This window comes from Neoarius graeffei, chromosome 27 (assembly GCF_027579695.1).
Source record: "Neoarius graeffei isolate fNeoGra1 chromosome 27, fNeoGra1.pri, whole genome shotgun sequence".
In the NCBI taxonomy this organism is placed as follows: Eukaryota; Metazoa; Chordata; class Actinopteri; order Siluriformes; family Ariidae; genus Neoarius; species Neoarius graeffei.
Window position 1 is genome coordinate 48,967,109 of NC_083595.1, and position 27,096 is coordinate 48,994,204.

General features: G+C 39.9%; 2 protein-coding genes across 2 annotated transcripts in view; one reads left to right on the forward strand and one right to left on the reverse strand.

The window, feature by feature from the left end:
• The window catches only part of brd7 (bromodomain containing 7), a 31,699-nt gene extending 21,867 nt beyond the window's left edge, over positions 1-9,832 (forward strand). The window contains exons 14-17 of the mRNA XM_060911637.1: positions 5,291-5,396; positions 5,639-5,782; positions 5,893-6,036; positions 9,457-9,832. Of these exons, the coding sequence (XP_060767620.1) occupies positions 5,291-5,396; positions 5,639-5,782; positions 5,893-6,036; positions 9,457-9,497 (435 nt within the window). The 3' untranslated portion in view covers positions 9,498-9,832. The remainder of the gene's footprint in view (positions 1-5,290; positions 5,397-5,638; positions 5,783-5,892; positions 6,037-9,456) is intronic.
• Positions 1-27,096, reverse strand: part of adcy7 (adenylate cyclase 7) — a 32,857-nt gene that overhangs the window by 2,887 nt on the left and 2,874 nt on the right. Inside the window, exons 4-8 of the mRNA XM_060911638.1 lie at positions 23,179-23,325; positions 22,984-23,091; positions 19,849-19,963; positions 17,915-18,039; positions 10,469-10,647 (exon numbers count right to left, since the gene is read on the reverse strand). Coding sequence (XP_060767621.1) covers positions 10,501-10,647; positions 17,915-18,039; positions 19,849-19,963; positions 22,984-23,091; positions 23,179-23,325 — 642 coding nt within the window. The 3' untranslated portion in view covers positions 10,469-10,500. The remainder of the gene's footprint in view (positions 1-10,468; positions 10,648-17,914; positions 18,040-19,848; positions 19,964-22,983; positions 23,092-23,178; positions 23,326-27,096) is intronic.

A 27,096-nucleotide genomic window follows, 5' to 3' on the forward strand; every position in this document is an offset into this window, starting at 1 on the left:
ATAGAAATCAAAAGTTCGTGGTGATGTTATTTGCAAGCAAAAATGAAAGCTAAACTAGTGATTTATGATTCCGGAAACCTGCTGATAGAGCAACAAACAACCTTAAACAGTCAGATAATTTGTTTAGCTTCGTGTGTGTAGTCATGGCCGCCTGGCTAACGTCATCACGCAGGGTTTCCCAAAAGTCTGCATCCTTAAGCAATTCTTTATTTAAAATGCAGATTACAAGAAAGCTGAACATTTCTTCATGCATCAGAACAGATATGTTATATGCAGAGGGGATTTCCTGCTTTAGTGCAGCGATTCTTATAGACTGCTGAATTCAGACGGTCACAAAGAAGAAACAAGTTCAATTCAATCTTGTATTGTTCGTCTTGAAGCCATCTTGGATTTGTAATAAAAAGAAAACATGCCTGTAGATCCAGAGTTTTGCGACACGCTGTACACAGGCCAGTGTAACCTGAGTGTTTTGTTGGTAAATGGTTTTCTTGGTGCTTGCTGATGAATATCTTTATTTTTCAAGGCTATTGTCACATCCTGCAGTTCAGCACATTGAATATTTCTCTCATCTCATTATCTCTAGCCGCTTTATCCTGTTCTACAGGGTCGCAGGCGAGCTGGAGCCTATCCCAGCTGACTACGGGCAAAAGGCGGGGTACACCCTGGACAAGTCGCCAGGTCATCACAGGGCTGACACATAGACACAGACAACCATTCACACTCACATTCACACCTACGCTCAATTTAGAGTCACCAGTTAACCTAACCTGCATGTCTTTGGACTGTGGGGGAAACCGGAGCACCCGGAGGAAACCCACGCGGACACGGGGAGAACATGCAAACTCCACACAGAAAGGCCCTCGCCGGCCACGGGGCTCGAACCCGGACCTTCTTGCTGTGAGGCGACAGCGCTAACCACTACACCACCGTGCCGCCACATTGAATACTTAATGATACCAATTAGTAACAACAAAATCTTTCGGTCATAAATATGGACGCGAGCAGGCATTTAATAGTTCACGCAATTCACGATTGGGTTCATGTTTCGATTTTTCCCCACTTTTATTTTTGAGAAAAAAAATTATCAAAAGCTACATCATTTAGTTTTTCTCTTTATCAACTTAAAATATTCCTTTTATTAAAAATGCAAAAAAAAAAAAAAGTTAATAACAAACGTACATTTTTTTCATAAACTTTTCCGAACATTTGTACCGCCTCCATTTGCTTCATCATCTTTCAGCAGTCTGTAAAAAGAGAGCTCCGATTTCTTGTTAAATCTATTTGTACACAGTCACGCAACACCTCTTTCACATTTTAGATCCGTTGTTGTGTATTTGCCCGGTGTTAGAGCTGTGTTACCTTCGCTTCTGGTGAAGTCGTGCTCATGAACACTGTTGTATATTATTGTGCCCTCTGGGATCTAAACAGTGCAAGTACCACAAGGAAAAACTAAGATTGCACAGCCTGATAATCACGATTTATCGTTACATGCCTAGATCGTTATCATTAAAAAGTGTACATACTTGGATAGAAATGTGATCTAAAAATGACAAACACTTAAAAGGTTTAAATGAACCGAGTTAGTGGAGTCTTTTACAAATGAAAGACGTTGCACGGCCTGAAATTTTTTTTTTAATTATCAGTTATGGAAATTGCAGGGAACAAGTCAGAGAACAAAACCAAACATATCAAAAAGAGAAGAGAACAATCAAGGTGCCTTGGAGCTGGACGTGATGACTAATTTCTTACTTGACACATCCATCCTGGTGCGAGGATGTGCGTGTTCAAAATCAGCATTGTTGGTTCGACACTTTGGTATTGTGCGGCTGTCAGTTCACGTTTTGTGTGCATGAAGGATTTTGTAATTGGTTTCGAATCGCATGACGCCCAGTGCCAAAAGTATAAAGCAGCCTTAAGGCAGTTGAACGAGCACTTTGTGCAGCAAAGTAATGTTTGACGGCAAATACAATACAGTCAGTTGCATTCGTAGTCTTGATGAATTAGTTTTTAATGGTGTTAGTTTAAAGTTTTGACAATATGATAACCTAGTCGGAAAATAACACACTTTCAAGGTACATTATTAATCATCCATTAAAAAAAAAAAAATCTTTGTACATCCTTGTGTAAATATACACCATAAACCCCAAAGGAGACAAGAAGGGAAATCAACTTCCCTAAATGTCCTCCTTTCTTAGAAAGATGCATCGATGGTTATAGAAATAAATGCATTTTGATTTGTATTTTGAAAGCGTCGCCAGTGACGGAACCATCTAATTGTACACGGTGACTAAACCCGACACCATAACAGCCCCAAATCATGATAGAAGATATTTGAAAATCTGTCAGTTTGACAAATTTGTTGTAGGATTTCATTTATACAATATAGAAACGCCTATTACGGGCTCAGATCCAGATGTTGAGTGTGTTTACTGCAGGCTTCCAAAGGTCAGAAAATCAAGCGGTGTGTCAGAGAGCGTTCCCTGAAACACTCATCCATTGGGAAAGTAAACATTTCCTGAAGGAAGAGCGTAGAGGTGTAAATTTTATGTGACCGTTCTAACAAAACCAAAAACGTGCTTAATAAGACGTATTATCCCAGACCCTTACTGTAAAGAGAGACAGACTACAAATACAGTAGTTAAGAATGTTCTAGTGTTCTGAAATGAATAAAAATGTCAGGTTTTTAGTAGTTTAAGCTTCGATTGTATGAAAGTGGTCATACTGTTGCCATGGTGTCACGTCAGTCATCCACAACTCAGTTAAATCGTATGTCCTCCATGGATTTCCATTCCAATTGTTTTGTCAAATTTTTTGCTAACGAGTTCCTAATTAGGCCAAATTAACGAATTTTCCAGGCCTCTCACGCGAATTGTATCTCCTCTCTTATCCGATTCCAGTTCTGATTGATTTTCGGTTAAATCGTGTCTCCTCCCTCAGTTCTGATTGTTTCGTTTGAAAGAACTAGACCTTCTGCACGAAACTTGGTCATTATATTGTCAGATTTTTGCTAACAAGCTACTAACTAGACCGGACAGTTCCCCGGGGGAAATTGTGAGAGGATGCAGTGCGCGAAGCAATTCGGTCACGCATGTTTGCTGGCCGTGAATGTGTGACCTGCAATGATGTTTCAATGCAATGATTGTGTGTGTGCTTGAGACAGCAGCCGTCATGAAGAAGAGCTATTCAAGAGTATGAACAAAGTGACTACAGGCGGAAATTAGCATGTACTGCTATAACCTGGGACAGACATCTGTCCTTACCACAAGGATAATGTTTAATTTGTGCACTGTCCCTTTTAAAAATAAAATAAACTCTAAACTCTTAGAAGAGTGTTTGTAGTTTGTATGTACGAACAGAAGTGTTCCTAATAAAGTGGGCGGCTAAGCTGAAGTGTCATGCCGACCGAGGCTGGTTTTTTTTTTTTTTCACAAAAAAAAAGAAATTCACAAAATTCTTTCACAGTGAGCGCTAGAAGGGTCTCCTGAATAGACTGATGTAATTTTTTGTCTGTAGTGTTAGTCTGTAGACTTTTCTGTCACTTTTATAATGGGTGTCAATGAGCTAAGACACACAAGGTATGGAGTTTTGTGCTGTTTTTTATGAAGGACCAGGCCTCGAACAATGACAAATAACTCGATAACGGAAGCAGCTATTCACAAAATTCTTTCACAGTGAGCGCTAGAAGGGTCTCCTGAATAAAATGATGTATTTTTTTGTCTGTAGTGTTAAAAATGACGACACTAGAACGACTTAAAAATGAGACTTTTCTGTCCCATTTATAATGGGAGTCAGTGAGGCTGCTCACCTGTGCTCTCCTCAGTTTGAGGCTTCTCATTCAAAAACTGTAAATCCTATCGTTTAGGTAGACACATTGTGTGAATCAGGACAAGTTTTCCTACTACTTTTGAGAAAATCATGTCTGTAGAGGGAAATTTGTGGCTGAAAACACAGTTTAAGCGAGAAAGTTTGACCTTTTTTTTCAAGCTTTCTCCACTCTGACTTAACGAGCTGCACTGGTGTGTAACGCAATAGACACCCATTCAAAAGCCGGATTTTCTCCCGGAACCCACATGGCGTTTGAGCCGGGACTGATCCAAAAGTGTAGAACCTAGCAGAAAAGTTGAATACCAGATCCACAGAGGAGAAGTTTTCCTACGTTTTAGAGTTTGAATCACGTCTCTAGGTGAAAGCATGCCAGAGCAGCGGACGTTTGAAAAACGTTGAAAAAGTGCTTTTTTTTTTTCAATTAATTCCATAGAAATGAATGGGGTTTTTGGGGGGGATTTTTTCGCGACTACGTCGTGAAAAAATCGTATTCTGTAGAGAAAAGTAATAGCATAGCGAGTCCGATTGAGCCGCACGTTTTGATATATTGTTTGTCTGTGTGCGACGTATGGTTATTGAGTTATTCAAAATCAAAATTTGCGTAGGAGGAAGAATACGGAAGAAGAAGAAACACGTAGAAGAACAATAGTTGCAGTGCTTTGCACTGCAACCTATGGGCTCCACTAGGGGAGCCCATAGGTTGCTGTGCTGCAGCACTGCATCCTAATTAGGTCAGCTTTACGAATTTTGGGCCTTCTCATTCGAATCGCACGTCCTCTCGCAGTTCTTACCCGATTTCAGTTCTGTTTGATGTTTTGGTGACGGGCCAGATGAGCTCCTACGTCCTCGATGTTCTGGTTTGGTTATGAGTAGCTGATATGGAGAGAAGTCCTCAGAACGGACTACAGGAGTTCACGTCCTGCCTTAGTAAGCTGGGTAAATCAGACAGGACCCTGTAAGGCATCTCTCTCTCGCTGTCTCTCGTAAAGCAGCTGTGTCAACAAAGCCACACACACTGAGGGAACATTTACCATTACATACATTCTCACTTCTTCAAAAAATAGTTGTGGAAGAAAAACGGTTTTCAAAATCAGGGACAAGTTTGAAGGACTCATTTTTAGCTTGTAAGAACATCTTCCTTGATGGGAACTCGTTTCTTTGAAGCCACTGTGAGTGTCCGCGTTCCCCTGCTGGTTTAATGAATTGAGTAATAAAAGGCACAAATGACTGGGTGTAACATTTTGCACTGTACAATTCAAATGTTTGTTTTCATTAACATATTTTAGTTCATTTCCTTCCTTTCTATGGGGCACTTGTTATGCTGTGGCTAGAGATGATTAAAGAGCCCCACAGTGTGTATCCAAGTTTCAGGGAAATCAAACAAGCACATTGTGTTTCTAAGATTGCTTATGTACAACTTTTTTTTGCTAAATGCCCCCTTGGTTTCCTGTCTTTCCCTCTTTAGGTGGTCGGATCAGAGTTCAAGACTGCGAACAGCATGACCGTTCTGAATTCAATCATCAGTCTGGGTTTGGGTTTTGACCTCCTACCAGAAAGCTTCGACTCGCAGGGTGAGCGCGCACACACTTGTTAAAACACAGACCACACAAAATCTGGCCGAGTCTGCCTCATAACATCCTTCTCGTCTGGATTTTAAAATTCCTAGTCAGCCATAATTGTGTATGGCTGCTGCACAGAATGATTTTCATTCAAACCATACCTCCTGCATGAATGTGCTTTTTGTAGTGCTTTAAAGTGAAAGCAGAAATATCGACTGACAAACGAGCACTTCTGCTTTCTGTCCGTGTCTCAGAAGCGGAACAGTTCCAGAAGAAGCTGGACGAGACAACCGTTTTGCTGAGGGATCTGCACGAAGCCCAGAGAGAGAGACTTAGTGCCAAACAGCCTCCTAATATGATCTGCCTGCTTGCACCAACTGTGAAGGAGTTACAGCTAGGTACACACTCGCACGGTCATGAACCTAGAGCTCAGAAACTATGGTTTCTGATTTATTCTGCTCCTTATTACCTATAAAGCACTCCTATACATTTTTGCTCGTGTGTGTAGCGGAGAAGGTGACTGAAAACTTGGCTCAGCTGACCAGTCAGGTGACTCCTGGAGACGTGAGCAGTGTGTATGGCATTAGGAAAGCTATGGGCATAGCACTGCCTAGTGAACCTGCAGAGGGAACATTCACTCACCTGACCACAGGTAACACACACACAGGCAATATTTAAGATGGAGGATATTATACAGTGGCGCAAAGATGTACTTCATATGTTCACACCACTGTGTAATGTTCTTCAGATTATACGGACATGGCCACAAAAGAATTTTGTACCGGTTTGCCATTTTGGGAACGCGTGTCTAGTCAGCAGGAAAAACACTGGGAGTGATGTCATCGAAGTGAAATATTGGGGAATTATACTTACAGGACACTTTTTTTTTTTCAATGGAATAAAAACGTGTTCTATTCCCTTCTAGCGGGTTTCATGCAATATTGTTAGCATATCACTTCTCTTACGTGTATTATGTCACTCTACCCAATGGAGAATGAGCATTGAATACGGTTTACAATATTGCACGGATGTCAAGACAACATGACGTCACACATCGGAGACGTAAATAGAGATGAAAGTGGAGCAGAGAAAAAAATCCTGAACTTTTGAAAGTCAAACTAAGATGGGGTCGGGGGGGGGCAAAGTCCCCCGAAAAAAAATTTTAATAACCTAACACGCAGAACCCTGCATTCTAGTGCATTTTAGTACTTATTTTCACAAGTTCTAACTTTAAGCCTTTTTCTTTCATGTACATTAATGATTAACGTCAAAAATATCAAATTTAATTCCCCTAGTTAATGAGTAATTTTCAGGAGTGTGTTTAGAAAACGCGGGGATTTTCCTGCTACACAGTTCATTACTTTGGAAAAAAATCAGGCAGTTGAAAGTAAACTCAGCAAAATCCCAAAACAGTCCTGTTAAAAAGTAAAGGTCTGTTAGAGTTTTTAAAGCTTTCAGGTTTCAATGTTGGGGACATTGAGCCTCATTTATCAATCTTTTAGTAGAGTTGTGCGTTTGCAGAAGCTAAAGTGCACTAAACATTTCCAATTCAGATTTATGCGAGTTGAAGCCAATTGTTTACATTAGTTCGTATTGTCTGTAAATTTAAACACACCAATGAATACCAGATTTCTCATGTAAATCAGGGGCGTAGCTAGGATTTTTCAGGGTGTGTGTGTGTGTCAGTCATACACTGACTGGCAGCCTGAGTGCATTCTGTAACAAAAAATAAATTACCATTGCTAGTTTTAGGCAGCTTAGAAACCGGCTCTTCCATTATTGCTGTTTCTTCCACATTTTCTTGATGCTGTGTTCTAGAAACGGCACTAAAACTTAGCTTCGAAACCACAAAATGCAACTTTGATGGAAAAAAAAAAAAGTATAATAAATTGCTTACCTCTCTTCACGTCGAAAGGAGGAGGAAAGTTTTGCCACGGCGAATTAACACGAGAAAAGACTGCAGCTACACTGGCAGCTTGAACATGCTTCCTAGTGTGATTGTGTTGCGCTTGCGCAGAACGGTGTCAGTCCTGCGCGCCGTTAACAAAGAACACCTGTCTTTAATCAATGAACTATGTTTGGACTATTTAAGGACCGCGCCCAGGCAAGGACGATGCGAAGTATTACGCCGCGTCCAGGAACGTGAAAAATAAATTTCTCCATTCGGGAAACCAGAGATTTTCAAGAGTTTTGTCAAATATCCGGCTTTCCGGGTAAATCCGGAAGACTTTCATCTATATGTAAAACTTCTGTACTGGCGAGCGACTAGGACAATTTGTAAACAAACATGGCCGCCAGGTTTGCTTCATTAAATACAGATTTTGAGAGAATTTTGAAAGGAATGTGTATGTATATAATAATAATATCGGCTGGCTTTTTTTTTTTTCCGAGATAGATCACTCAACACCAGCCAATATTATTTAAAGCTCATAGGCAACAGTTTTAATTTTATGCACATTTGAAACTTTATATGTTAAAAACCCTCTGTAATTTTCTTCTGGTCCCAAGAAGTATTGTTAATCAGTAATAATTAAAATAAGTTAGCGCGGATCACGGTGAATTTCTGTTTGGCTATTTTCGTGACCACTCGGCGCGTGACGTCATTTAAGCCAAACAAACCGCTTGAGTTGAGTCCACTTCCGTTTACTTACATTGCCGTTCGGCTTGAGTGCAGACATGCGTTCAGGAATTTCCAAAGAAAAACCCCCATGCCTTATTGTAGTGCAGTGAACTGTAACAATGGGACTCGGTTTTTCCGAGAGAGGAGACGAGGCGGCGCGAGTGGGTTGTGTGCGTGAAGCCAGAGGGTTGTTGTTTTTTTCCAGAAGAGGCGGAGAGAGTGGATTGTGTGCGTGAAACAAAATCAAGCAATCAAAGAAGAAACGGAGCAGTAACGCTCAAGCAAAAAGGAGGAGAAGATTGGAGGGAAACATTTTTACTTTTGCTTGCAACTGACAAGTCAAGAATCCTGAGGGATCCTGTACAATCAGTGTGGAAATGAGACAAAGGGATATTTCCTCGCTTAGAGTCGGCTATAAATAGTATAATGGCGCGGATAGCAGGCTAATGTGGCCTACCGGCGCACTGTCCAGTAATCGTTCCCTATATCCACTAGGGAGGGCGGTTTAATTATTCTTCAAAAAGGCTCTTATTTAGTATTACGACGAAAGTAGAAATTTATCATAACTACCAGGATAAATCGTTTGGGCGCGAGTCTTGTTGAGGTCCGGGGTCACGGCGATCAGAGTCGCTGTCCGATTCCGAGGCCGCACGGTCAAACCAGTGAGCCACATTCACCGACTGCTTCACAACAGCCATAGGTTCATACATATACGGTTTCACCTCTCGATATTCAATTTGGAGAGTTCCTACTTCAAAATCGCTATCGCTTTCAGACATTTTACACAAACTCTCACGACCAAAGTCCGTACACGTGTGCTCGGTTCACAAGTAAACACAGAAACTGCTCCCAGTCTGTTTGCCTTAAATGATGTCACGACGACGGTCCCCTGGCGGTGAAAGTGCGCATAAGTGAGATGTAAACCTTCGGAAATTGGACAAAACAGTATATTTTAACCGTTTTATTCAATTTTAGGGTGCAAATTAGACACGAGGAAAATTGAATTCGCTTTTTGGGTCGTTCTTCTAGACAATAAAGTTGATATTGTACATTTCACCTCTGACTGTTGCCTATGACCTTTAAATGTCACTCAGATCTGCAACGTATTTTGTATAAAAAAAAAAAAGTGAGTTTTTCAACACAAGAAGATAAATTTCCTATCTTCAAGCCACCATGTGATTTATTTTTTTTCTCTTATTATATCGACACACAAAGTACCCAGATTAATCGATTTCCTCACCAGTGACATGCCACGGATGGAGCTCAGATGAAAAATACGAGTGGCGTATTTCCCAGTAAAACACTCGTGTCTATTTAATATGTTCACATCAGATAATAATACTCCTCAATTTAATCCTTTTGTTTTCCGCCTCCAGAATGAAAAAAAGCACCTCAGCTTTACACTGAAAGGAGTCGTGGTTTGTTTAACGTAGAATTCTTTGTATTTTACAGTGGGAGCGGAGCAGCTGGACAGTGTGTATGGGCTCGGATGATGTCTCCGCCATCACAGTGTAACTAACTGTATCGGTCTTTCCTGTATTCATGGTGCTCATTTTTGTCTGATGTTTATATACATTTTGCATAATAAATGTGGTTTTTTTATTTAAAAAAAAAAAGTCCTCTTTAAGGAAGGCGAGATGTGACGTATGGTTTATTATTGAAAATTTATTATTCCATACTGATACTGTACAGCAAGTTTAACTTGGACACCTTAGACAGAAGTTAAAAAGTTGGTAGAGATGTTAGTTTCGTTACAGTACACCCACATTGCGTGCTTTCCTCGTCACAACGAGGACATGGCCGTCAGGTATTAAAGTTTCCACAAATCTCTTCGTTTTTGGCATCACTGATTGTATTGTAGCCTTTTCGGTTATTATTAATTATGTTTAGATCTACCTAGTCATCTTAAATTACTTAACATCGATGCGTAAATTGCTGTTAGATTAGCCAACATGAAATGATAAATAGTAAACCCAAAGAACTGTTTTTCTAGACAGAGTTTGAAGTCGTCCGTCCACAACTTCACAAATAAGATTCCTGTTCTTCCAAAAGCTTCACATCATGTTCTAGTAAATATTAATAATAATAAAAAAAGTCCTCTTCATGTTCGAGTGTGCCGATTTAAGACAAAGATTTACAGCGACAATCAGCAGTATTCGAAAGTTCCTCTTCTGTGAGCTTGGTTAGTTGCCATCCGTTTTTTCCAGGTACAGCGCAGACAGGTTTAAGGTCAGTGAACACTGGCAACCTGCTCCAGCATTCGGTGGGAACGTTCAGCCTTGGCCAGTCTGTAAAGTGTATATTTGTTCAAAGTTTCTGCCTTCGTGAGGGTTTTTTTTTTTTTTTTGCTTCTGGCCCAGTTTTCTAACAGTTGGAAGTCTTCTCAGACTTGTATAACGGCATATAAAAACAATTCACATTCCAAGAAATATTTAAAAAAAGAGGGGGGGGGGGGGAATCCTACCCATCCAGCAGTGTGTGTGAACGTCAGCACTTTCAGCTGAGCCCCATTCCCTGCTGCTTATTGGAGTCTGTACATACAAAAAACGTTTTGAGTTCGCCTTTCCCCTTCACGTTGATCAGACCTCGGCACTCACACGAGTATCCCAGCTTCTGCAGCACGTCCGATGTCTCTTCAGTCACCTAGAACATATACGATGTGTGTTAATTCACTGCTATGCTAAATTTCCTCAAGGATCATTAAAAAGCTTTCACATGGCTCAATCAATCAAAACGTTAACTATCTGTCTTCAATATGTACAATGAGTCAAAGATTTGTAAAAAATTATACATATCAAAAAGGTCTTAAGACATGTATTTTTTTCGCGGTCCAAATCCTGCGCTCTGATTGGCTGGCAAGTGGGTCCGTATCCTACAGTACGGACCTCTGGCAACTCGCTCGTTCACAACAACAAACATAGTAGCATTTTTTGTCAACATTTATCTTTTTTTTTTTTTTTAATAAGATTATCGAAAATCTTAAATTTTTCCAGCATTTCTCAGGAGAATAGCATTAATTTTTACATCATGGGTAGTGATACAGTGTTCACGGAGAAAGCTAAAAACCTCTAACTGTTGCTAACGCCGAGCAAAAACATGGCTGAATCCCTCAATTTTGTATAAATAGGGGACTACATTGGCGGCAAAACGTAGTTTTTTTTTCCTGCCATGGAAGTGCACTTGTATACCGAGGAGGAAGCCATTTGCATTACAGCCGTGAATGAGGATTCAAAATGGTGTCTCGGCTCGATTTTCCCTTTCGGGCGCTCTCGTTTTCTGTTAGAATTTGGTAAAGAAAAATATATATGTATTATTTACCAGCTTAAGGTCGGTCTGTATGGTGAAATACCATGACCTCGGCCACGGTATTTCACGATATGGACCGACCTTAAGCTGGTAAATAAACACATATGAGTGATTCCACGCTTATGGGTACTGAAATGGGGACATGAACTTATTTTTAAAAATTCACCTAAAACCATTTCTTTTTTTTACCATCAGCTCACAAAACATGTAATCTTTAATGAATGATATGTTAAAAGATAACTTTAATTTTCTGAGATGTAATAAAAACATATTTATATGCCAAAGTCAGAACGTAACAGAAGTGTTGTGGACATATAGATTCTCAATTTTAACAATGTAGAATTACTTTTTGAAACATAGGAAGGTGATGTTTTAGCAAATATAATTAATAAACATGTGTAGTAGAATAAACATACACATTCTTTCAATAAGATTAACATGGTATATAGCTAGATTGTAATTAATTTGTAACAGACGCGAGATGGACAATCGTAACAGAAGTAATGTAACAGACATCATTTTGGAACTCATAGCCTTGACTTTGGCATATAAATATGTTTTTATTACATCTCAGAAAATTAAAGTTATCTTTTAACATATTAATTAAAGATTACATGTTTTGTGACCTGATGGTAAAAAAAGAAATGGTTTTAGGTAAATAAGTTCATGTCCCCATTTCAGTACCCATAAGCGTGGAATCACTCATATATATATATATATATATATATATATATATATATATATATATATATATACACACACACACGTATATTAAAATGTTAAATTGAGAAAATAACGCAGTTTAACTCTAGTGATCATAAATATTACATTTGTCACTAGTTTGGCTCAGATAATTTACACCTTGTTTACAATAGAAGCAAAGATGTGCATTATAAAACAAACATGTAAACCTTTCAGTGCAGAAATATTAAGCTGTTAATATGCACTGTTTAACAGCTTAGCAAAGTTACTACTGCTCTGGTATCTGCTTCGCCGTTTCAGAAGTTTTGGAAAGGCTGATCATCTTTGTGCTCGCTTGTTTATCACCCATAACGTTTGTACGCAGCTCATTTGCATGCAGTGACGCCCACAGACAGCTGGGAGGTTGAAATGAATAATGAAGGTAAATGTGAAAAGTGATTTTGACATGCTCCTATGCGAATGAATATATTTATTACTTTATAATATTAAGGATACTCAACGAGCTCTAAATCTTCCATCAGTGGATGGATTTGTTTACAGCTGTGCCTCTTCTCTTCCCCCTCCCATTTTTTGTTTGTCAATTTTTTTTTTTTTAAAGAGACTCCAAAGCATTTCTGGACGTCTCTGTGAATAAGTGCATCTGCTAAATGCTTTATACACAATAAAAAAATAAGCAAGCTAACCTGAACACACTGTTCCAAATATAAAAGTGCAGTAATCCATGCAAATAGTACGATTTTATAGTAGAGGATTACATTAATTATTCTTCTAATGCGTAAATTTATGAGCAAGAGTAGGCTGGGAAGTTTCACAGGTTTTTCAAGAATACCAAATTTCTTGTCTAAACAATTTACGAATACAGGTAGTCGTCGACTTAAGACTGCGTTTGGTTACGACTGACTGGTTGTAAGTCGGCCTATGTTAAATGAACGTAAGTATATTGTGATTTGTAATCATCTTAAAGTCTTATTTTATCAGCATTTTCTTATTTCATTACCTCGGCTCATTATTTGGTTTAAGTCAAACACTGCATACTACACTGCGTACAGTACAATTCATTTAATACGTGCAAAACAAAAAATACGAAATACAGGTGTGAAAAATAGAAAACATTTGTATTTTGGTATGTTTCAAACTAAAATGTAAAACATAGCAAAATACAAAACTTGGTGACCGCTGGCATCACTGGTGCTTGGCTGTGGGTCGTCTACGTCATCATCAGCTGTTGCAGCGCTCGGGCTGGCGGGAGGATTTGCTCGTTTCATAAACCAGGAGCTGGGGCGGAAACTGTATGACGGAGTGCGCGAGAGAGACTGCGCGTGTGCCTGGAGCTGGGGCGGAAACTGTCGTACGCTCAGCTGGGAAACACTTGACGGTCATAAAGTCGATCGGTCGTAAGTCGACGACTACCTGTAAATCTTTCACTCAAAGAGAAACTACTAACAGTTTTTGTTTTGTTTTTTTCCCCTTTAACAGAAAATAATTCTCATGATTTTTTTTTTGTGTGTGAGAACACTCTTCAACAAGAAGGTCAAATGCCAGAATACCAGTGTTGTAGTTGAGTCACTAAACCTCAAGTCCGAGAACAAGACTCCAACCGCACTATGTGACAGTGGCTGTTTGTTTCAGCACCATTAACATTAGTTTGTTCCTGAAAATGGCGTATGAACAGGTGAATGTGCTTCTCTATCAGTGAGTGTGAAGTATTCTGCCAGAGATGGTTGGGAGATGGATGTAAGCGCAGAAGGTGTGTTTATTAATACAAGCGAAGACGGGTAAACAATCCAGAACAGCGAAACGGGCAATAGGTCGAGCGAGGCACAAACAGGCTAGCGTAGACTCGGCAGAATCAAAGATGAGAAACAGGAAATCAGGAAACCAAACAAGGAAACAAAGCTTGGTAATGTATCAGCAACGCGGCTCAATACTTCGCAAAGTAAGTGTGTTTTCACAGTTTTTATATAGGCATCTATCTGACGCACATTCCAAGGTGCGCAGGTGTGATACTCTTGCACAAAATTAATGTAGCTATAAATATCTTATCCCAAATCATCATGGCATGCTACAAAAAATCCATAATAATCCAAGTCCTCGTCTCCAATTTACGAGTCCGAATGCAATTAATGCACGAGTCCGAGTAGTCAGTGCTCAAGTCGAGTCACAAGTCCTTAAAATTCGGGCACGAGTCAGACTCAAGTACTACAAGCCTGCAGAATACTATCAGAGCTACGCTGACACTGTAGTAAAAGTGCCAAATAAATTGGAAGCCTCTAAATTTCTGGATGTCCTAAATCATTGCCACACCTCTTTAAAGCTCACCACTGAAATTGAGAAAGACGGCTCGCTTCCCTTTCTCGACTTAGGACTCCTCAGTAAGTCATCCATTTTCTGTAGCTGCTTATCCTGTTCTCCAGGGTCGCAGGCAAGCTGGAGCCTATCCCAGCGGACTGTGGGTGAGAGGCGGGGTACACCCTGGACAAGTCGCCAGGTTATCGCAAGGCTGACACACCGAGACAAAACCATTCACACCTACGGTCAATTTAGAGCCACCAATCATCCTAACCTGCATGTCTTTGGCCTGTGGGGGAAACCGGAGCACCCAGAGGAAACCCACACAGAAAGGCCCTCGCCAGCTGCTGGGCTTGAACCCAGGACCTTCTTGTTGTGAGGCGGCAGTGCTGACCACTACACCACCGTGCCGCCCCTCAGTAAGTCCTGTCTTATTGAAACTAAAGTCGACGTCACGCCAACAGACACCGGCCTCCTTCTTCACTACAAGTGTCACGTTGGCAACCGCTATAAATAAATGAGGCTTATTTAAAACAATGCTGGACAGAGCCTATCCACTGTCATCCTCACGGTCCTATTTTAACGATGAATGTAACCGTTTAAAGAAAGTGTTCTGATGCCTGAAGCACCTACAATACCGTCAAAGGATTCATCAATTCTAAACTTTGTAAACATCCTGGTACACCGGAAGTTAAAGAACCGGACAACATCATCAGAATCACCGCACCAATGTTCAGCTAACATCGTCAGAAGGAAATTACAAGATCGAGTTAACAAGATAAACATTAGACTCCAATCCATATTTCTGAGCCGCAAACTCAACAATGCACTAAAGCTGCAAGAGGAAAAAACACCCGATTATAAATCAGCAACAGGTGGTGTATCGTTTCAAATGTGACTCTTGTGATGAGTTGAATTGGTTACACCTGGAGACACTTGCATGAGCGTATCGAAGAGCATAAAGGCGTGTCTTCAAGCATCAGTAAACACTATAGGACGGCACACGATATCGCACCTAAAGACATAAATAAGAACTTTGCTGTCTTAAGAAAGTGTCAGAGTAAATTCGACTGCTGATTGTACGAAATGCTCGATACTCGAGAAAGAAGACCAACTCTGAACACGCAATCGGACTCTTTACAGGCCAAACTTTCTGTTTAGCATTATGCTAATCTATCCCTATATATTTGACGGTGGCTTAGCTTACGAACATTTGATTGATAACGGCGTCCGAGCGGCACTGAAACGTCGTGCTCTTTTCCTTAATTTTTAATACACTTTGTTCTTTTAAATCTTTACTTACAAATCATGATAATTTTCTCCTCAAAAGAAAACCTTAACAGGACATTTACAATAAATTTGACACAGTTTTCCAAGTAATGGCCCGAGATGATCCTGTAAAGATTGATGGATTCATGAATTATGGCAAATATCAGGATAGTTTATCTAAAAACTTGTTCGTCTTTGCCAGGAGGTCAAGACTTGGATTAATGTAGGCTATTTGACCAAACGAGTTTCATTTTCCCAATTTCCAGCTCAGCGTTTGAACTCTTCTGAACCCTGTTTGATGAGAGCGTACACAATGCGTAAATCTAATATCATATAAAAGAACTGAAAAATCTCCTTTATGGAAGAGAGTCGAGTACAAAATCGCTTTAGAGTTTATACCATGTAAGTAAATATTAGAAAAAAATAGTTTATTCAAGGAGAAATTATTTTGCTACTACAGTGCTCAGCGTAAATGAGTGCACCCCCTTTGAAAAGTAACATTTTAAACAATCTCTCAATGAACACAATTTCCAAAATGTTGAAAAGACAAAGTTTAATATAACATCTGTTTAACTTATAACGGGAAAGTAAGGTTAATAATATAACTTAGATTACACATTTTTCAGTTTTACTCACATTAGGGTGGTGCAAAAATGAGTACGCCCCACAACAAAAACTACGACATCTAGTACTTTGTATGGCCTCCATGATTTTTAATGACAGCACCAAGTCTTCTAGGCATGGAATGAACAAGTTGGCGACATTTTGCAACATCAATCTTTTTCCATTCTTCAACAACGACCTCTTTTAGTGACTGGATGCTGGATGGAGAGTGATGCTCAACTTGTCTCTTCAGAATTCCCCATAGGTGTTCGATCGGGTTCAGATCAGGAGACATACTTGGCCACTGAATCACTTTCACCCTGTTCTTCTTCAGAAATCCAACAGTGGCCTGAGATGTGTATTTAGTCATGTTAGAAAAGTGCACGATGACCAAGGGCACGGAGTGATGGTAGCATCTTCTCTTTCAGTATAGAGCAATACATCTGTGAATTCATGATGCCATCAATGAAATGCAGCTCCCCGACACCAGCAGCACTCGTGCAGCCCCACATAAGGACGCTGCCACCACCATGTTTCACTGTAGGCACCATGCATTTTTCTTTGTATTCCTCACCTTTGCGACGCCGTACAGTTTTGAAGCCGTCAGTTCCAAAAACATCTATCTAGGTCTCATCACTCCAGAGTATAGAGTCCCAGTAGTCTCCATCTTTGTCAGGCAAACTCTAGGCGGGCTTTTTTGTGCCTGGGCTTTAGGAGAGGCTTCTTTCGTGGACGGCATCCATGCATGCCATTCCTCTGCAGTGTACGCCGTATTGTGTCACGGGAAATAGTCACCCCAGTTTGGCTTTCTACTTCTTTAGATAACTGCGGTGAACTTGCATGCCGATTTTCTTCAACCCTTCTCATCAGAAGACGCTCCTGTCGAGGTGTTAACTTCCGTGGACGACCTGGACGTCTCTGTGAGATGGTTGCAGTTCCATCTTTCTTAAATTTTTGTACCACTTTTGCTACAGTATTCTGACTGATAAGTAAAGCTTTGCTGATCTTCTTGTAGCCTTCAGCTTTGTGGTGCAAAGAAATTATTTTCTTTCTCAGGTCTTGTGTTATGTGTCTTCCATGTGGTGAAGGGGTTTTCTTGAATTAACACCCTTTTATAGTCAACTGTCTGCTGGACACCTGTGTAATGACTAATTAGACACACTTGTGATTGTATTCTTGTTAAATTAGACATTTGTAGTCTACAATTTAGCTTTGTTCCAGAGACTTTCAATGGGGTGTACTCATTTTTGCACCCTAATTTGAGTAAAACTGAAAAATATGTAATTAAGTTTATATTATTAACCTTACTTTCACGTTATAAGTTAAACAGATGTTATCTTAAACTTGGTCTTGTCAACATTTTGGAAATTAATTGTGTTCATTGAGATATTGTTTAAAATGTTAGTTTTCAGAGGGGGTGCACTCATTTACGCTCAGCACTGTATATTTGAGACTCTACAACCCTGGATACAAGGCATGTTTAACCTGATGGCTCTCATTAGGAGTCGACTGTTACTAAGCATTTCTGTCTTTCTCTGAGGATAAATCAAAAGCCTTAATGTCAGTGAATAAAGATTAATAATTGGCTTTTGGGAAATGCTAACAGCATCATGGCAGTTTGGCTTTGTTAGTATCCTATATGGAATGTGATGGTATCTCTCTGAGGGGTTTTATTATTTAATCCCAATTCAACATGTGGATTAAAGCTTTAAAAAAAAAAAAAATTGAGAGTCATAAGTACCTGAATCCTGCCCAGTTCTCCGGTGCTCTCCATTCGGCTGGCTACGTTCACAGTGTTTCCCCAGATGTCATACTGTGGCTTGCGTGCCCCGATCACCCCCGCTATTACTGGCCCGTGGTTTATTCCTGCACAAACACACAATCAACATGCTTTGAAAACACTTGACAAAATATTTATGTCAGCAGGACGCAATTTCGAAGATAACATGCGTTTTGTGTGCCATGAGAGTAAACAGTTAAAAGTTAAGAACTGCTGTGTTTAAAAAAAAAAAAGTCTAATGACATCACTGACCACACAAGTGCTTTTGCAAATTCTAGCCAAATGTCAATTTCTATTTATAACTGTGGGTGAGAACCACGTCACTTTATAAAAATATACAATCCTCGAAACGTAATGGGTGCTCAATAAAAATTAGGTCTGGTTCTTAACTTGAAAATGAAATAATTGAAATACATTTGCAGTGTATGATTGGGCGTAATCTCAAAACACACACATACACTACATGGAATAAATAAAGAATTTCACCACATTCTCATTTAGTATAGACAGACGTCACATACTCGGCAATAAAAATAATACAAATTCTGTCTGTGCCACATGCATATAAAATGGAATGAGTCACTCTCAGTAAAAACTCAGCGCTGGACAGCAGACTTTTAATAACAGCTCCTCTCTGATCGCTGCCACATCAGGGTATTAGGTGCACAGTCTCTCCACGGCACTTCATTTATGAAACTGTTCAGCCCTGAACAAGCACATGAGCTTCCCGTTCCTCCACTATTCACATTTCTAAGTTTACCAAAACAGTATTCCATGCGTAAAAGTTTATTTTCAGATTTCAATGGGACCTTGAGTTGCTCGTCTTTTTGGTAACACACAAGACCAAACCACAGATGTGTGCAGTGAGAGCATCAAAACTCCTCCAAAACATCTGCAGCCAAGTGAGTCGCAAAAAAGAGCAGCTCTACTCACGGCACACGGTGTCCTAGTGTTTCATTTCATGTTCAGAAAAATATCACTAAATATACTCAAAATATAATGTATAAAAAACATGATATAGAGTACATGAAACATTAAGTAGCAGGTACTGAAGAAATACAGACGAATGACTGAAAAGATGAGCTGATACATTAATGGACAGAATGGCAGATGAATAAATGGATAGAATGATGGATTAATCAATCGATGAAAAGTTTTGCATGTTCTCTCCATGTCCATGTGGGTTCCTTCCAGGTTCTCTGAAGATAGATGGATGGACAAAGACAAATGGATAATTGAATGAATGGATGGATGAGCAATAGTTTGACAGATGGGTGAATAGATGAATGGATAAGTGGGTGGATGGGTGAACCGATGGATGGATGGATGAATGGGTGAGCCAATGGATAAAAGAATGAATGGATGGATGACTGGATAAGTGGATAGACAAAAGAAAAAGATGGATGGATGAATGGAAATACAGATGGATGAATAAATGGATAGATGAGCAGTAGTTTGACGAATGGATGGATAGCTGGATGAATGGAAAGATATACAGATAAATGATAGTTAGATGAATGGATGGATAGATGAACAGGAAAGAAGACAGAAGCATAAATGAATGGATAGACAGCGCAATGGATGAGTAGATGGTTGGATGCATAGACTTTTCGATGAATGAAAACACTTTGCATGTCCTGCCCCTGTGGGTTCCCTCCAGTTTCCTTCCACTGTCCAAAAATATGCCAGGAGGTGATTTTACAGCTGCATTTATTTTGAGTTAAAATTAACTTCATCTTCAAAGCAGAAAACACAATCTTTAAAACTTTATCCTGATGAGCTCAAAAGCTCACTGAGGAAGACACAGGACAGAGCAGATAGTTCAGTTATTCGGAATTCATGTGGTGAGTAAAAGTAGAGCTGGGTGTATGTGGGTGTGTGTCCGCTACACTCACCCACACGCAGTCTAAAACTGTTAAACGAATGCCGGTTGATGCCGTCCAGCTTTCCCATCAAAGCGATGGCAAACTCCACCATGATGCCGATCTGTGCCGGCTGCCGCTCCCGGTCCTGCCAACATCGAGCATTCATGATTACAATGTGAATTGTGAAACAGGAAACTGTCTCTGATAATAGGAATCTGTCAATATTAAATTCTCCCTTTAAAATAACTTTCACCAGTGAATAATATATAGAGGATATTACACGGTTGTGTGAAGATATGAACTTTATCTTTGAGTGGTGAATATATTCCCAAGTGAGTGAAAATATTTTCAACATGAGAAGATAAACTTCATATCTTCGTGCCACCGTGTAATGTTCTTTATATTATATGGACACATCGCACAAAAAACAACAAATCAATCGATAAATAAATACGCAAGTTGATCAAAAGGATTTTAATTTTGAGCCATTTTGACAACACACATCTAGTCAGCAGGAAAACACTGGGAGTGATGTCATCGGGGTGAAATCTCGGGGTGAAATGGGTCACTCAGATCCGTGATGCATTGCGTATGAAAAATGCGAGTTTTTCAACACAAGAAGATAAGCTTCATATCTTCAAGCCAACGTGTGATTTTATTTTTACGATCTAGACACATTCACAAACAAAAAGTGCCCAAATTTATCAAAAACAATTTATTGATTTCCTCACGAGTGACAAAGACTACGTTCAGACTGCACCCTGAAACGACCCATATCTGATTTTTTTGCCCATATGCGACCTGTATCCGATTTGTTATTGACAATCTGAACGACACAGATCCGATTTTTTCACATGCGACCCAGGCCGCTTGGATATGTGGTCCTAAATCCGATGCATATCCGATATTTTCACATGCGACTGCAGTCTGACCGGACAGGTCGCATTCATGCGACCTACACGTCATCAACAAGAGACAAACGTCACTATTCTGCGTTGGCTAATCCCGCCTCTTTGGTGGAAAACAACAACATTTGTACAGTTTTCAGAATTTAAATAGACTTTTATAGAATTGATCAAGCTAATGGTGGATTTGGTAGGGACCTGGATGTTGATCTGTTAGCCTGATTAAATAAAACAGTTTCTATAACTGATTTATAACTTAAACCATCCTGTACCACATCGCCAGGTCTCGCCTCATCTCCATCGCAAACTGCACTGGTGTTTCTGCACCTTGAGCCAGCGCTGACAGAAGTTGCAGAATTCAGCTGGCTATAAACAATCTAAATAAATATTTATAAAAATGTAGAAAAAGTTTATTAATATGACGAAATAAATATGTGCAAATTATTAAGCCTGAATTAGGAGTTTGGTAATACAGCGGCCGTATCCCAAACGACTGCCTACTGAAGCTCGAGTGCACTATATAGAGTTTAAAAATCCATTACTTCCTAGTAACATGTAGTGCACTTATATAGAAATTAGAGACACATTTAGGAGTCAACCCTCGTTACCAGGCTACACGTTTTCATTTCAGTTCAGAAACAAAAACACACACGAGACCTCACACTTTAACACTAACCAGATAATTAAACAAACAAACAAAAAAAGAAATTAAACTTGAAGAGTACGCTTTTTTTTTGTTAACGTATTACGTAGATGTGCTTATTACGTGTCAATTTGCGCATGCGGGACATTTTTGGGTCGTTTTCCGTTCATATTGGAGATCGCATACAAGTCTCATATAATTGGTAATGTGAACGGCCTAACAAAAAAATCGGATTTCACAACAAATCGGATATGGGTCGTTTCAGGTTGCAGTCTGAACGTAGTGATAGATATTTATGTCCTGGATGTAGCTGGAAGGAAAAATACGAGTGGTATATTTCCCAGTAAAAAACTCGTGTTTATGTAATATATATATATATTCCTAATATACATTTTAAAAGGTTATAATACAACTTTTGCCACCTGAATCTGAGCTGCGTTTAGTTTGAATAACAAACACGGTACTTAAAAAAAGGTTGTCGCCCTTTTGTTCAAACCAAAGAAGTTTTGTCATCTGTGTTTTTGTGTAATTTGTACTTTGATTAGACAAAGTGTATTCAGTCAATCAACTTTCAGTTTCTCTTCCAAACATATTTTAGTACAAGAATAATGATAGAATAAAATAATGCACTTCAATCGATCAGTCACATTCATTAGCCCTGTGACTGAGTCTGGAACACGCCTACTGGTGACCGCCATGTCACCAAAATGGGCCAGAATACGTTAACTCATTGGAGCGCAAAACTGGGGTGAGGGGGGTGTTACAGGGTTACACAGCTGGTTCCTGATTGGCTGTGCGAACCTCCAGCATGGGGCTCGTTACAATTAAGGCCAATTTATGCTGACAACCCAGTCCTCGCAGATAGCGTCGCAGACAGTGTCTGCGTAGCCCCCCCCCCTTCGCAGACGCTCTGCGCGCACCTCCCAAAAATTGTGACCACCGCAGAAGCCTCGCAGACAAGAGGGCTCTGATTGGTCCACTCTACATCCGCTGTACACGCACTTCCGCTTCCCTACTTTCCCGGTTTGGTTTGTTTTCACGACCGCCATTTTAAAAAACACGAGCGAAGATGGAGCAGCACGAAGAGCGGTTGATCGAGGAAGTGAAGAAGTACATACATCTACACGACTCCAGTTCTTGTCATTATAAGTAACCGGAGGATAAACACTCCACTAACCACACCCACCAACTACTCCTAGCGACTTCGCGCCCCCTTGCGTTCTGGCAGTGAATAACATCGCGCACGCCTATTACTCCCCGCTCAACGATAAATTACAACTGTCTGCGAAAAGCTATCTGCGAAAGCCTTGTCGCAAGAGCATGCAGAGGCCTTTAGCCTATGACCACTAGAGGTGCTGTTACAGTCCGTTTAAAAAAAATATATCACAAATAATCCTCTCTTTAAAAAGAAAAAAAAAAAACATTTGTCAACCTCAAAGATGATGTGGTTGGCAAAATATGAAACCTAATATTGATTTTTCTTTTTCCTTTGAAAGACTGGGGGTGGGACTTAGCCCTGCTAGGCCATTGATCCTTATTAATATTAAGTACTCAAGTGTAGACTTCTGCCCTGTGGCCTGATGTCTGTACTTTACTGTTCATGTTGCAGTGTAATACCTGGTTCGTCTCCTGTCCAGGTGTCCCGCTAAGACCCGCCGCAGCCATGTACGTGCTGCCGATAGTCTTAATCTTCTCTACACCGCTGAACTTCGGCTTAGACAGTAACTGCAGTGAAAGAAAGGAAACGTTTTGCTTTTGAAGCATTGCTTCAAAGTCTTGACACTTAAGAATTCGTTTGCGCTGCTGGTTCACCTCATCGAAGTCGGCGATGATCTCGTTCAGCAGTCTCAGGCACTCCAGTCCCTCTTTGTTGATGTCACACTCGGTGTAGAACTCCTTAAAATCAGGGACTGAAGCAAACATCACACACACGCAATCGTACGACTTGTAGTACAAATCCTGGAGAAAAAACACACATGCGCGCACACACGACATTAATATGAGGTGTGGGGAAATCAAAAAGGTTTTTAAAAAAATCCCAATATAGACGCACAAAACTTTTGTACGATGCACAATATGTAGAACTTACAGTTTGAAAGATACAAGGTACAACACTGACATGAAATTACAAACATAATTAGTTCTTGAAAAAAAAAAAAGTTTGAAATATAAAATCACGAAAACTGTCTCAACATTGTATTGTGACAATTTATCATGATATAATTTTTTTTTTTTAAATGATATGTCGTCACATTTCCCCATCCCTAAGTAACAATAAACCACATAACTCACACAGAAACAGGTGGGACACAGAGAGATGGATATGCAACAGATGCATGAATAAATGGAGATACTTTAATAATTAATAAATACAACAATCCACCACCATGCAGGAAAGTACTTGTGTTTAGAAAGCCAAATTATTCTGCAGATGTCACTCCTAGAAGATCATTTGTAGATCCGTGTATGCTGCATGTAGAAACGTCTCACACACACACGCATTGTGTCCTGCTCTGTGATTGTTTCCTGTAAATAAACCTTTCATAACTATTCATAAACTCAATCGTGCAATTTTAACAGGCAACAAAAATCTAATTTTAGAGCGATATTTAATCTAACATACACAATTATACATCACTGAAAAGGGTGGCCACGATAACGCTGTTCATGTCCTACAGAACTGTTTGAATGATATAAAAACCTGGTGCCTAAACAATAAACTCGTTCTAAATGATGACAAAACCAAACTGCGACTGATCCATTCCAAGTTCTCACCATCTGTTTCCGCCATCTCGGAAGTACGATTTGGAGGCTCGGAAATCTCACCAACGCCTGAATCTTGGTGTATTGTTTGACCACAAATGATCCTATACGTAACAGAACAACAATTGTTGCAAGTTCTCCTTAGTCAAGTTCACAAGATTCGAAAGTGCCTGGATCAGCCAACTGCTGAGAGGTTGGTCCATGCCTTTGTTACATCAGGGCTGGATGACTAACAGTCTGCCGGAATACGAATTCAAGAAATGCCAACGTGTCTTAAAGCCAGCTGCCAGAGTTGTAGCACGACCTCAACATGGTGAAGACGTCACCAATGTCTTTAAGAGGATACGCTTGCTGCCAATTAATGCCCACATCAAGTATAAGTTACTTCTGCTGGTTTAGAAATCATTCCATGGACCCGCTCCGGCATACACTACCGTTCAAAAGTTTGCGGTCACTTTGAAATGTCCTTATTTTTGAAAGAAAAGCACTGTTCTTTTCAATGAAGATCACTTTAAACTAATCAGAAATCCACTCTATACATTGCTAATGTGGTAAATGACTATTCTAGCTGCAAATGTCTGGTTTTTGGTGCAATATCTCCATAGGTGTATAGAGGCCCATTTCCAGCAACTCTCACTCCAGTGTTCTAATGGTACAATGTGTTTGCTCATTGCCTCAGAAGGCTAATGGATGATTAGAAAACCCTTGTACAATCATGTTAGCACAGCTGAAAACAGTTGAGCTCTTTAGAGAAGCTATAAAACTGACCTTCCTTTGAGCAGATTGAGTTTCTGGAGCATCACATTTGTGGGGTCGATTAAATGCTCAAAATGGCCAGAAAAATGTCTCGACTATATTTTCTATTCATTTTACAACTTATGGTGGTAAATAAAAGTGTGACTTTTCATGGAAAACACAAAATTGTCTGGGTGACCCCAAACTTTTGAACGGTAGTGTACTTGGAGGAATTGTAATGCGTATATTCCAACGCTCGTGTTCTGAGGTCAAACGGGAAGCAGCTCTTGGCTGCTCCAAGGACCAACACCAAAAGTTACAGTGATGGAGCATTTTCATCAGGTGGACCAAGACTGTGGAATATGAAACTTTCAAGACTGGTCGAAAGACATTACATTTTGAACATTATTATTAATTATGAACATCTTTCTTACGATTTTAATACTAATCTTTGTTTTGGTTAATTTGTTTTCATAGTTTCTATTACACGTAAACACTAATATATGTGCTTTTATTGTTATAGCTTGTTATTTGTTAATATTATATTTGTAATTGTTGGAGCATTGAGACTCTGTGAAATGCTTTGAAATAAATTAGTATTCTTATTCTTAACACAACTTATTGGGCAAGTTGATCTCAAGTGACACTAAAGTGCCATCTATAGCTCTACAAACAGCAAAAGCAACAGCTAAATTCAATGAGTTGCGTTCTGCGCTAACTGATAGCAAAATAAACATGACTACAAGAAGGAAAAATGTGCGAGATCTCAGCTAACCGATGGAGTGCAATTAATTTTGGCTCCCAAAAGAAATTGAAATACGTAAAATGGAAGTGTGCTGGTTCCAATGCTGAAGTCGTCGTCTGGTTAAAGGGCGTTGGAGAAGACGCAACTCAGAGGAAGGTGAATACAAGTTTGAGTATTCTAACGACGACCTAGAAAGTATTGTCAAAACCACCCCCTTACAAAACTTCATATATAAAATCACACATCATCTCAAATATATCGGTCATGTATGTAGAGCAGAAAACACCACCTATAGACCCTTTTCAGTCACGTGACCTTCGTAAATGCGACCGCCATTTTGGACATGTAGTGGACTTCGGCTCGAATCGGTTTGAATGCGAGGAAGGCGACAAACGAAAAACATAAAAGAAAAAGGAGCGAGATGCAGAAAACACCTTCACTATCCAGCGACGTAGGGCATTTACAGGGCGAGCAGACGGAGAGGTATTTGCAAAAATTGAGGTTAGCAGGCTTAGAGAACGATGTTTACCTGCTTCCACCAGGATTGTTCACTGACGTACGGAAGTACACGAAGTCCTCGTCTTTACCTGACTTCGCCCCACGTGATCTGTATACCTATGTCGTTAAAAACCCATTGCCATACACAGGTATTGATCTGAAAGCGTATAAGAGTTTAGATGCCTACAAATATTTTGTGTCAGGCTGGGTAACATGCCTACATCAGCGGGTCGTCCCTGGAGCCGATGGTCGCCATCTTATTACAGCTAAGGTTTGTTCACATTTTCATTTACTTTCGGTCCTCAGGATAAACAAAATGTTATTAAATGTCATTGAAATAACTTCTTAGTCTGTTGAGACATGGCCCGTTATAAATTTGCTGTTACCAGGCAATGACCAAGAACTGTATTATTAGGGTCGGTGTCTGTGTTGTAGCAGTGTACTAGCAGCTAGCTTTTAGCACTAGCTAATGTCAACAACATAGTAGCTGGTATGTTACTGTAGCAATGTTTACGTTCAGTCATTTGGATGACTGTTAAAACCTTTCAGTCTCAAGTTTTTCCTTTACTGTATTTACTAGTTTACTGTAATTATGATCCGGCAGCTATTTACACCGGATCCAGTGTAAATAGCTGCCGGAGCCAACGTCCGAGGTTCCGGAGCGCGCTCCGGCTTGCTCCCCCTCAAATTAAGCCCTGTGGCTTAATGTTGGCTGTGATAAACTACTGGTAGTACATGTCCAAAATGGCGGCCGCGTTTGTCGTGACGTCACGTGAAAAGGGTCTATATGAAGTTATTTGCGAAACCAACCAGAAAATACAATCGTGATCTGTGGATAAAATATGCAAGAATTCTCAACCTTACTATCGATGAAGCAAAGTTAACACAATCTAAATTGGAGTTCGCAAAGCTAGTTAATGATAAAACAAGCTTGCTTCATCCGATTCAGTGAAGTAAATGGAGGAACTCACAGGTACAGCAATTTCACT